This window comes from Chanodichthys erythropterus, chromosome 16 (genome assembly GCF_024489055.1).
Source record: "Chanodichthys erythropterus isolate Z2021 chromosome 16, ASM2448905v1, whole genome shotgun sequence".
Classification (NCBI taxonomy): domain Eukaryota; kingdom Metazoa; phylum Chordata; class Actinopteri; order Cypriniformes; family Xenocyprididae; genus Chanodichthys; species Chanodichthys erythropterus.
This window is the reverse complement of record NC_090236.1, coordinates 24,521,465-24,533,989: the sequence shown is the minus strand read 5'-3', so window position 1 is coordinate 24,533,989 and position 12,525 is coordinate 24,521,465. Positions and strand designations below refer to the sequence as shown.

Here is a 12,525-nt window from a genome sequence, read left to right as displayed (position 1 = left end):
TTCTTTGAATTTCATCACTAACGTTTCTTCAGAACGATAGCGCTTAATAACACGTGTGTTTTCAGGGCGAGGCCGAGAGCGCTTTGAAGAAGGCTAGGTTGCTGAAGGTGCAGAAGAAAGAGGAGTACGAGAAGGCACGCAGCTCCACCAGCCGCACCGAAGAGGAGCAGCCGACAGCAGGAGGCAGGACTCTGGAGAAGAAACGGAGGGTGGAGGAAGAGGCCCTACAGAAGGTACTGCAGAAACTGCACTATAAATAATTTTAAAGCTCTAAATTCAACTCCAACACCATCACAGACTGCACAAACCCACACACACCCTTTCCTTTATTATCCCTGTTTACTGGACATCAAAGCGGCAATAAGAAACAGAGTTTGTGGGAATTAATTTGATTTTTCTTTAACATCTGATGCACTGTCTGAAAATTTGGCCATATAATCTAAACATTACTGTTGCTATAACAACTCTAGCAACTACACTGACTGAACACACACTAAACACATTTCTTCATAAATTGCAATTTTTTTGCAAACCTGTTTTGTGCTGCTAATGACATACTACATCTTAAAACAGGCTAGTAAAATCACTATGCTTTTATTTTGTTTGACTCATGGTCTGCTTTTGTGGTGACCCTAGGCAGAGGAAGCGCAGGAGCAGTATAAAGCCTGTGTGGCCGATCTAGAGGCAAAGAAGGTCGGCTTGTCAAATGCTAAGAGTGAGATCCTCGCTCAGATTCGGAAGCTGGTCTTCCAATGCGACCTGACTCTCAAAGCGGTCTGTATCACATCGTCACTATATAAAAGTACAGTTCAAAAGTTTGAGGTCTGTTAGATTTTTAAATGTTTTTGAAGAAAGTCTGATATGCTCACCAATGCTGCATTTATGTTTTACGATCAAAATTACAACAAAACTGTAATATTGTGAAATATGTTACAATTTCTATTTCTGTGATGGCAAAGATTAATTTTCAGCATCATTACTCTAGTCTTCAGTGTCACATGATCCTTCAGAAATCATTCTAATATATTAATTTGCTGCTTAAGAAACATTTCTCATTATCAAAGTTGAAAACAGTTGTGCTGCTCTATATTTTTGAGGAAACTGTGATACATTTATTAAAAAACAGAAATCTTACTGACCCCAATTTTTTGAATGATAGTGTATATATTGAACTGCCCTTTTTCCTATTATTGCACACTGACTATTCTCATGAACACTTGTAGGTGACAGTGAACTGGTTCCAGATGCAACAGGCTCAGACTGTGCCTCTGTCTGTCAACTACCAAGCTCTAAGTGAACAGGCCAAAAAGTATGAGCCTGGCCAGCGCTACTCTGAGTTTGTTTGCAGCTTGCCTAAAGAGCGAGTGTGGCTGGAGTCTCTGTCTCAGGACATCACTACTTCCTCAAAAACGGGGTTAGTCCACATTAAAGTTTCCATGCAAGCCGTGCATTGTTTGCATCTTCCTCAGGAAGAATGATGAGCGAAACAACCGCCGGTCATGCCGTGTTGTTTACCCAAGTGTTCTGGTCTCCGTAATCACTGCCCCGTGCAAACTTTGCTTTTCAGCTTGACCTCTGAATCACACCCATGTACAAACATACTGGCCTGTGCTATTACATCTCTTTACAGTGCAAATCTCATGCTTTCCTGTTGTGTAACCCATTTTACAATCAGCAGAGACTTTGCGCAGCTTGATTTAACTGCAGTATTTTTCTAAATCATTCTTTAACAAGTGTCTTTCTTTCCAGAATATCTCTTCATAAGAGGTCTCAAAGTAGCACCCGTTCGTCCCATGGGAACCTGTCGCAGGGTTCTGTTACCTCTGCGGATAACCACAGCGCAGACGAGGTTGAGGGTACCGTACAACCCTGCAAGGCCAAGATCGCAGAGAGACGGTCCAATAGCAGCATAGACATGCAAGGTAAGAGATGTTGTATCTTATTCGTTAAAGATCTAGGCTGGTGATTAAGGCCCTGTTTACATCTGGTATTAAGATGCACTTTGGTCAATTAGATCTCATGTAGATGAGGGAGACATATTCCTGTTTACACCTGGTGTTTTAATCCGTCCACTTTCGACCACTTCTGTCCTGATTTTTCAAGGCGAGGGTCTATGGATGGGTAAATGTATGGGATTTTCTGGATCTTTTGATCTAATGGACAAAATTAGCTCACGCAATTTACATATAAAGGCAGCGATGATAGAAAAACACATGAAGAGCAGCTTTCGTTTCTTCTCTGACAGCTGCAAGACCACACCGAATGCGGTGAGTGTGTGTTAGAAATCAGGAATGGTGAGAGAACATTGCGCTTGGTATGTTTTTCATCTTCAAACCAAACTTGGGTCTCCAGCTGACAAAGTTTAAATCCCGTCTGGCTAGCGTCCTTCTCATAATGTTTACGCATTAGGTCAGTAGGCGGAGAGTAGGCGGTCTTTTGTGGCTATTCGAGAAGCATCACTTGTGACAAGCTCAAAATATTTTAGACCCCATTTACACCTGTATTTAGCATCGTCCAATTGTGATCCGATCGACCAAAATGCATCTTAATACCAGGTGTAAACAGGGCCTAAAAGTTTACAATGATACATTTTTGTGGCACTAAATGGAATGAGAAATATAATGACAGAATTCCCCTTCTACCATTGTTTGGACAAACAGATAATCCTTCCCCAAACTCACACTATTGGTTGAGCCATAGTTGCTACTTCAGGCTGCTCAAACATATAGAGCAGGTTTTTACACTCTTTGGGGGATGTCAACCTACTCAACCTGCATTTGTTAGACTCTAAGACTTTAAAGGATTAAATGCTACAAGATTTATTTTCTTTCCACTTCATCAATATCCTGAGATGTTTGCGGCTATGAGGCACATTTATTTGGCAAGCTTCAATCTCCTGTACAGGTTATTTTTATGGCTTGACACGTCCACTGTAGGTTTTCTTTTTACCCAGTGAGAGCCGTTCAAAGCTTCGACTAAAGCTGCAAGCAGTCAGGATTAAGGCCTATACCCAGATCGGCTCTCGGCTTCCAAAAAGCCCCTGGTGCTGTGACATCATCGGCCTGCTGGATTACAGCCTGAGCATTCAGACTGGATGACTAAACTAAAGAATCAAGAACATCAGTTGAACGCCATGAACTGAATGAAACATTCAGACAGGCTGATTCTCCCAAACACAAAAAGGATTTTGCCCCTCAGTTTTATGTATAGAGACTAGAGATTTCAAAGATGAAATTTAATTCTGAGGTTAATTCTGTGTGTTGTAGCGTCAAGGACGCAGGGCTCACAGCGGGCCTGGAGCTCAGGCAGTGCCGGCGGAGGAGGGATGTGCAGTGACTCGGAGAGTGCTGGGGGAAGCAGCGAGTCTCGTTCCATGGACTCTCCCACAGCCAGTCCAGGTGCTTTTTCTTACCCACATTTCATCCTACAATCTGTTACACAGTATGGGACATCTCTTATATATGAAATCAGTGCCTCCAGGATTTCAGGGGACTTTTTTCTGATTTCTGTGGCCTAAAATGACTGATTTTGCTGCGGCATTTCTCAAAATTTGTGGCAATATTTGCAGCATTTCTTGTGTAATTTTTTGGTGAAATTACACCAGAGTTAATATTCTTCTAACATTTTTATTATTTTTCTGAGCTCAAGAACCACTGGGCTCTGTAATTTTAAAAAGGAGAACACTGATAATAACTTAAAATATAATTTCAACATTTTATTTCATATGTAACAGCAAATAAAACAAAACAAAAAAAATATATAAAATGTTACATTGCTGTGTTTCTCACAGGATTTTGAGAAACTATGGGAGCATGGTTGTCATTTAGAAGGTTTTGTATATTTTATCAATCAATTTTGTATATTTTATGTATCAAATATGATACAACAGGCTTTGAGGAAAATGTATTTGTTCATCTATCAATCATCATTGTATGCCCATTGCATTGCATTGCATTATGTTTTGCCCCCCACAATAAAAATGATAGAGCTTTCATCATAAAACTAAGCAAATCTTCTTACCAAGACATATTGTAAGAGATATAGAGTGACAAATTATATTTATATGCATTTTATGTAAGTAGTCTGCTGTATTGTTATACAGATTTCATTGATTTACATACATAAGCAAACTGCAATTTTTGATCGGTTTTGGCCTCTGAATAAAATTAAGCTGTTTTCCCCCTCCATACTCTCGCCACATCATATGGGCCATAAAATCCTGGTGTATCAAATATATGAAAAAACATAAAACACATGCAAACTTCTTTTATTTTTTGTCTAAAAGGTTAAAGAAAACTGTTCTGTTTTAAAAAAATGTAATTATTTTTTGACTATATTATTTCAAGCTTTACAGAGATTATTAGTATTTTTATAATACAACAAAAAAAAAAAACCTTAAATGTAACAGTGGCTGTAACAGCGCGAGTGGGATTGTTGCGGTGGTTGACTCACTGACAGATGCACTGCCGAAGCAACGCTGCAAACAGTTGTTTGTCGATCAATTCAAGTTCAACGCACGTAGTCTACTTCAAAGTGGGCTTTCCTTTGGCTGAATGTGCATTGTAACTAACCAAATGTGTAGTTTTCTTGATTTTGCAAATTGTGCGATCGCGGAATCCTGGAGGGACTGTGAAATACTTTATTTAAAATATATCACGCGTACATCTGAAAATGGTTTTTAATATCAATGTTAATTTTCTGTATAATTATTTATTCATTCATTCATTCAATCATTCATTCCACCTTGTTCTTGACATAGTTGTGTTTGTGACATAGTTCCATGAGCAGAATTTAACATAATTTGCTGAACAATGTTCACAACATCACAGAAAACCAGGCATAAAAACATATATGTGATCAACAAATCATTGGGATGTGAGAGTATATGCACTGGCCTAATCAGGCATGTGACAGTTTTGCCAGACATCCTGAAATGCTTTCACTCTGCCCAATGGTATCAGCCATTCTTATTGTTGAGGCCTGTATATTTTATGAAGAGTTTAATCCTACAAAGAAGTTTCTCTAAAAATATTGCTGGTTTAGGCACGTTTGTAAGTTTTGCTTGTAAAGTGGTTGACCTAGTTCTCATTGGACAGGATGGAGAAGTGCTCTGCAGGGTGGAAGTATCTAATGTGTGTGCTTGTGTGTCTTCATGCTAAAGGGGATTTCAAACGCAGGCTTCCCAGAACTCCCTCAACTGGTACTATGTCTTCTGCAGATGACCTGGATGAGAGGGAACCCCCTTCCCCATCAGATAATGGTTGGTTGTACAAACTGAATAGCGTGATTGTGGCTGTCTGTGTTCATAGATGTGTGGTGACACACCACAGGTTCATGTTTATTATGCAAGTGCTGAAATGCTCGCACCCTTGTTTTTGCTGTCTGTGCAGCTGTGTAGATGGGCTTGGTGTTGACATTGGCAAAATGCCACAGTTAACAGTTCCTCTCTCTCCACCTAAAGTGTTACATTTCAGTAATAATTGCTGAATGTAAACAAATGTTAGACTTAGGAAATACATTTGAGGAAATAGAGAGAGGATTGTGCTTCCTCAAAAGTACTAAAAGAGTCATTCATTAAATCGGAATGCAAACCAGAATCATTAAATTTCTTTATTTCCCATCCACACTCACATTTAAGACTCTTGATTATCCCATGTCCAAACCAGAACTTTGTTGATGGGCCAGCAGAATGTTTTTAAACTATTTGCAAATTAGCATTTGAAACACATTATGTCTTTTCTTGTCTCAGGTCTCGCTGAGATGGTGTTGGAAACGGCCAGTTCTCCCGGCCCTTTCCGCAATGCTCAGATGTCAAAAGCGGCGCACACCCACAAGTTGCGGAAACTGAGAGCGCCTTCCAAGTGCAGAGAGTGTGACAGTCTGGTGATGTTCCACGGAGCTGAGTGTGAGGAGGTGCGTCATCATCATCAACACCCAAACTGATTTAGTTCACATTGTTCCGTAGAGCCATTTTTCATTCTCTACTCTCTTATTCCATAGTGCTCCTTGGCCTGTCACAAGAAATGCCTGGAGACTCTTGCCATTCAGTGTGGTCATAAGAAGCTCCAGGGTAGACTGCACCTGTTTGGGATTGACTTCGCCCAAGTAGCTAAGAACAGTCCTGACGGCATCCCCTTCATCATCAAAAAATGCACCTCGGAAATCGAGAGCCGTGCCCTGAACATTAAGGTAAAGAATTGAGATGTAACTTAAAGGAATTGCGTTATTTCAATGTTTGAGTCATCTTGTGAATGACGCCTACTTTCGGTACGTTTCAAGGGCATTTATCGGGTGAATGGGGCGAAGTCTCGTGTGGAAAAGCTGTGCCAGGCCTTTGAGAACGGAAAGGACTTAGTAGAGCTTTCTGACCTCCACCCACATGACATAAGCAACGTGCTCAAGCTTTACCTAAGACAGGTGTGGTGGGATAAATAATCCCAGTTTCATCATGTCATTTATGAAACTTGAATTATTAGAGTGCAACAGTACCCGCCCGGTTTTTCAGCATCCATGGTTTCAGACTTTTTTTAAAAGTCTTCATTAAAGTTATAAGCCATGAACCAAACCAACCAGCTATTAGGTGAATCACAACATTACAAACTTTGATTTAAAGCAGAAAAGTATTTGAAAATAAAATAAAAAGACAAAGCTACAAGACCGTGAAGCATTGCAAATGACAATCCAATTAAAAATGATGGATAAATATAAATCTAAATCTTTAAATAAGTAGTTTTCTATTTCTCCATTGTTTTTAATTTGATTATGCTGTTCGCAATGCTAGGATTGTAGTTCTTTCTATCTCTAAAGTCATTAGGTACACAATCCTTTGTATTTTTGTCAGATTTTCAAATACTTTTTTGCTTCAAATCAAAGTTTGTAATGTTATGATTCACTTCTTAGCTGGTTGGCTTGGTTCATGGCTTATAACGCTTTAACAAAGACACCTTTGAAATCCTTATGGGAGAAATGAATGGAAAATATACTTCTGGAACCAATGCTGCTGAAAAAGTGAGCAGGCACTGTTGAACTCAACTATAGCTGTATAACTTCCATTGCTCTTCTCATTTAGAAAACAAAAAGTAACTCTAACTTTTTGTTAATTGACATTGCCAAACAAAATGTTTTTCAGTTGCCAGAGCCATTGATTCTGTATCGGTATTATAATGATGTCATTGGGCTGGCAAAAGAGACTCAGAACCTGGATGAGACCGACTCGGCTAAAGAGAAATCAACAGGGGAGCAGCTGTGCCTCAGCATTGAGCTTAAAAGAGTTCTCTTCAAAATTAGAGACCTCCTTCGCCAGCTTCCTGGAGCTCATTACAAAACCCTGCAGTTCCTCATCACACATCTGCACAGGTATGCTAACACAAACCATAAACATATGCATCTAAAAAAAAAAAATAGTATACCTCTAACATCGCGGCCTTACTGTATGTACGTTTTAACGCATCCTCTGTGGCGGCCGTGAAACCACGCCATGAAATTGACTGATGGAGCAAAATGGCTGTGTGTATTGGGCTAACCCTAATCCAGCTACTCGTTTGTCATTTTTTTTAAGCGTTAGCCTCCCTTTATATCTAAAGTCCTTTCGTTTTCTTCAGAAAGAGCTTTAGAATCAGAAAGAGCTTTATTGCCAGGTATGTTTACACATACTAGGAATTTGTTTTAGTGAAATAAGTAAAATGGTAAAATAGCAGTGACGCACAAAGGAAATATGTTATAGACAACATACATAAAACAGAAATTGTAACGCGTGAGCAGATAAGTTTCTCGTGCATAGTCTGTTTTTTTTTTTTTGTTTTTTTTTTTGCAAAGGTCCTTTTAGGGCTCCGTAGGAATCCATTATAAGAATCAGTTTTTTCATTGCTAGTTGCTTGAAACCCTTAAGTGTGTTTTGTGAGAGTGAAATATAAATCCACCACTCCAAAACATCATTGTTTTACAGAGTAACAGAGCAGTCTGAGGAGAACAAGATGACAGCTAGTAACCTGGGTATCATCTTCGGTCCCACGCTCATCAAGCCCAGGCAGTTGGATGCAGAAGTGTCGCTGTCCTCTCTGGTTGACTACCCTCACCAGGCCCGCATGGTGGAGCTGCTCATCAATTACCACCAAATGATCTTTGATGTCCCCCTCAGCCCAGTGTCTCCCACCAGTCCTACAGCATCACAGGCTTCCACTGTGCCCAACATCCAGGACAAAGAGCCAAAACTCAGCCGTCACTCCCGATCTCTCATGGATATCAAAGAGGTGAGATGGGACAGAGAACGGAAGCTAGACCTCACTTGCTTTAAGGACATTTTTAGGAAATATTATGTTTATGATAGTGGTGGGAATCTTTTGGCACCTCGCGATTCGATTCAAAACCATTCTCGATTTTGAATCAAATTTCAATTAGGTATATGCATAGATTTCATTGTAGTTTACTGTTATATGTTACTTTTCCTATTTGACTGGTAGACAGTTTAATAGGTCTTGAAAGAAAAATCCAACTGAATTAAATGTAAGCCTTGAAATTTATTTAGTTTTTCTTCCCATTTTAGTCAACACAATATTACAAAACAAATGCCATTTAAGCTGGCAGTCTTCTGTAATATAAAAAATAGAGACAAAGAACAAATTACAAATGATAGGACAAATATATTTGAAATTTGTGAATTGATCGGTAGAGGATGATCGTGATTCATATGTGAATTGATTTTTCCCCCACTCCATAGTTTATGATTTGTGATCTGTATTTATTGTTCATACAGAGTGCGAAAATTTACAAGAGACACTCGTCTGTGATTACCTCTGCACAGCTTGTGGAGGAAGTTAAGGAAATGAAGACAGGGGATGATAGAGCACAAACACCTGGTTAGTATGAGTGTCTTTGCTCATCTTTGGTAAAATCAAAACTGTTGAACCATGGCTGCATGAAAAATGTTTATCTTTTTTATCTGAAAGTTTATGCAGGTAAATTAATATTTTTAATGAAATAGATGAATGAAATTAATGAAATGAATATGTTTTCTTTGAATAAACTTAGACTTTTTATGGTATTATGTGTCAATTACTATTGATTTCTAAAGAGTTAATATTGGTAATTCTCAGATGTGTTCTTATAAATATAATTTAATGATATATTCAAATACACTTTCTAATATTGCAACAAACATCCTGCAACAAGTGGTTTTTCTATAGATCATGTAAAATTAAAAAACTTAAAATTAATTCAGTGCTAAAAATTGTGTAAATGTAGTAATAACATGGTAATAACACAATAACATTCAAAACTTTGAAAGCTTTGTGCATTCAGTTTTTGTTCAAATACAAGATGGTTTTAGTTGAAAAATATTAAGTTATGACTGTTTTATAAACTTATGTTTCACTGGGTCAAGATTGACCCGGAAATGCAAAAGTCACATTCAGATTTTAAATACATTAAAAGGTTACTCTAAATTAATAGTTTGTATAAATTAATTTTAAGAGTATTTTTTTCTCTCCAGTGGGTGAGTGTTCAGATATCAATGGGGTTGACTCAGCTCCTGTGGACATGCAGAAGTCCACATCTGTGTTCAGCCGGCCCAGTGCCAGCAGCCGATTGGTGCAGCTGCGTCCCCAGCGCTCAAAGCCGGTGTCTCGACCCATCAGCATGCCTGTGGACCGACTGCTCAATGAGGTCAACAGCCGCAACACTGTGGAGCATGAACACTCGCCTGCCGCCATTCAGGAGACCACCGAACCGGAGAAACCTTCGACACCACGACTCTCAAGCTATTACAGGAACCCCTTAATCGACACTCAGACGCTCAGGAGGACCTGGGACAGACAGTACAGGCATTACGACGTGACACCCAGAACTGCAATGATAGTGGCCAACCTGCCACCCTCTGGTGTGCCGAAAGCATCTGAAATTAGCGTTGTACCCCACAGCATTGCTACTAGAAAAGATGGTACAAGCCAGTCTGTCGGGGCTCCAATAACCTTCCGAGCACCACGGACACTAAAACCCCCTCCTGGAACGTTCTATAGACCTCCATCAGGAGCCCAATTCAGGTCATTTGACTCACTGGCAAAAACTGTTTCAGCGGCACCAACCACTACCACAGGAGCTGTTTACACAACAGCCATTACCATATTAACAACAGCAGCCTCGTCAAATGTTGCGACAGTCACTACAGCAGTGACAACGCCCCCCACCACACCGACAACACCGGTGACTGTCGCTCTAACGGCCAAGCCAACCTTTACAACAATAACAAGCACTGTATCAGGAGTGGAAGAAGGACTTTCTGAAAGTGACTCGCAAAGCCCCATCACGCTCTCGCCCCCTCAGTCTCCAGGCTCCAGCGCTGAGGAGCTCAGCCCAACAGATGCCAAACCCCTCTATCAGAGACGCAGTCGCCGTATGCAGGAGCTGGAGCAGCGAGAGGCCCATTTTGTTTAAAAAAAAAAACACTGGCTCTTGAAAAAGCCAAATCTGTTGGCTTCTAGGGTTGTCCTCTAGGGCAGTTTTTGTCACGCCTGGTACAGTATTCTCCTGATATGTGACAAAGTGACTGATTCCTCCACAGTCCTCACAAGGTCAATTTTAATAGTCTAGTAGTAGATCTGACTACGACTGTATATGTATGTATCTGTATGTCTTTTTTTGTGCCATACTGTATATATTAAATTGTTTTACTATCCCTTTAAGAAAGGGCAAAAATATTACAGGAGAGGTGAAACGTCTCTGTGAATTAAATAGCTATTTGTTAATGTCCCTTTAAGCTACTGTTTGAGCCGGAAATATCAGCAAAGGTCCAAAACATTTGTGACATTCACTTAACCGTAAGTGAGCACTCTTTTATGTTATTTTTGTATATTGTTTCTGAACGTTTATGCCAAATGTGTTTAATTTTCATTATCCCATTGTGATAAAATGGCCATCCAGAGGTTTCAAGAGACACTTCTATATCAATAAATAATCAGTTATATTAATGTGTTATTAAAGTCAGAAGTTCTGTGTAATAATTGTATGAACTCAACAGGAGTGTGTATAGTATTGTCTGTAAATGTATGCCAACCTGTTCATTGTGATGCACTTGCTAAGCCTAACCACTGCATCATCACTGCCTTCGCATGATGTAATACAGTTACTGCTGGCTGTTTTTTTTTTTCTTTTTCTGTTTGTCTCTCAGAAAAACTTCTGCTCGTGCGTGTTTTAGGCTGCGCAAGTGCATCTGTTTCTGTTTTATTTCAGAGTTATATATGCATTTGTTTTCATTTTGTACACATAACCTGCTGCCATAAACATACGATAAACATACCAACAATTCTTGAAGACGTGCAACATGTTTGCAGATTAAATATTTAGTTAAAACTATTTTTGTATTTTTTGCCCTTTTTTTCTTTTTCTTTTTTTTCTATATTACTGGTGGTTTATTGCTGGCTCAAATCAAATAAGTATGTCCCTGCCAGTGTTTTTATTGTTAACTAAAACTAAAACTAGTTATAATAATCAATTTTGTTTATTGGAATAAAGCTGAAATAAAATATAAATAAGATGAAAAGCTTAAAAAAAATTAAATGAAAATGAGAAATATTGAGTCAGCACTAAATATGTTTAACTTATAATAAACGGTAGCTCAGGAATGCTTGCTTTACATGTGAGAACTAATGAGGTTCATTCTCGCATGTTACGCAGCACGTTTGAGCTTCCGCAAGAACCAATGAGGTTAATTCTCGCGTTACGCAGCACGTTTGAGCTTCCGCAAGAACCAATGAGGTTAATTCTTGCGTTACGCAGCACGTTTGAGCTTCCGCAAGAACCAATGAGGTTAATTCTCGCGTTACGCAGCACGTTTGAGCTTCCGCAAGAACCAATGAGGTTAATTCTCGCGTTACGCAGCACGTTTGAGCTTCCGCAAGAACCAATGAGGTTAATTCTTGCGTTACGCAGCACGTTTGAGCTTCCGCAAGAACCAATGAGGTTCGTTCTCGCGTTACGCAGCACGTTTGAGCTTCCGCAAGAACCAATGAGGTTCATTCTCGCGTTACGCAGCACGTTTGAGCTTCCGCAAGAACCAATGAGGTTAATTCTCGCGTTACGCAGCACGTTTGAGCTTCCGCAAGAACCAATGAGGTTAATTCTCGCGTTACGCAGCACGTTTGAGCTTCCGCAAGAACCAATGAGGTTCGTTCACGCATGTTACGCAGCGCGTTTGAGCTTCCGCAAGAACCAATGAGGTTCATTCTCGTGTGTTAAGCAGCACATTTGAGCTTCTGCAAGAACCAATGAGGTTAATTCTCGCATTACACAGCGCGTTTGAGCTTCCGCAAGAACCAATGAGGTTCATTCTCGTGTGTTAAGCAGCACATTTGAGCTTCTGCAAGAACCAATGAGGTTAATTCTCGCGTTACACAGCACATTTGAGCTTCCGCAAGAACCAATGAGGTTCATTCTCGCGTGTTACGCAGCACGTTTGAGCTTCCGCAAGAACCAATGAGGTTAATTCTCGCGTTACGCAGCACGTCTGAGCTTCCGCAAGAACCAATGAGGTTA

General features: G+C 39.8%; 1 protein-coding gene across 4 annotated transcripts in view; it reads left to right on the top strand.

Annotated features, from left to right (window-relative positions):
• Positions 1 to 11,346, top strand: part of arhgap29b (Rho GTPase activating protein 29b) — a 35,217-nt gene extending 23,871 nt beyond the window's left edge. For all 4 annotated transcript variants that reach the window (XM_067362455.1, XM_067362454.1, XM_067362457.1 and 1 more), the window contains 13 exons: positions 66 to 233; positions 637 to 774; positions 1,224 to 1,414; positions 1,750 to 1,922; positions 3,267 to 3,398; positions 5,162 to 5,260; positions 5,750 to 5,913; positions 6,001 to 6,189; positions 6,280 to 6,417; positions 7,130 to 7,356; positions 7,946 to 8,249; positions 8,753 to 8,855; positions 9,488 to 11,346. In XM_067362455.1, coding sequence (XP_067218556.1) covers positions 66 to 233; positions 637 to 774; positions 1,224 to 1,414; positions 1,750 to 1,922; positions 3,267 to 3,398; positions 5,162 to 5,260; positions 5,750 to 5,913; positions 6,001 to 6,189; positions 6,280 to 6,417; positions 7,130 to 7,356; positions 7,946 to 8,249; positions 8,753 to 8,855; positions 9,488 to 10,428 — 2,967 coding nt within the window. In that variant the 3' untranslated portion in view covers positions 10,429 to 11,346. The remainder of the gene's footprint in view (positions 1 to 65; positions 234 to 636; positions 775 to 1,223; positions 1,415 to 1,749; positions 1,923 to 3,266; positions 3,399 to 5,161; positions 5,261 to 5,749; positions 5,914 to 6,000; positions 6,190 to 6,279; positions 6,418 to 7,129; positions 7,357 to 7,945; positions 8,250 to 8,752; positions 8,856 to 9,487) is intronic.
• The last annotated feature ends 1,179 nt before the right edge of the window (positions 11,347 to 12,525 follow it).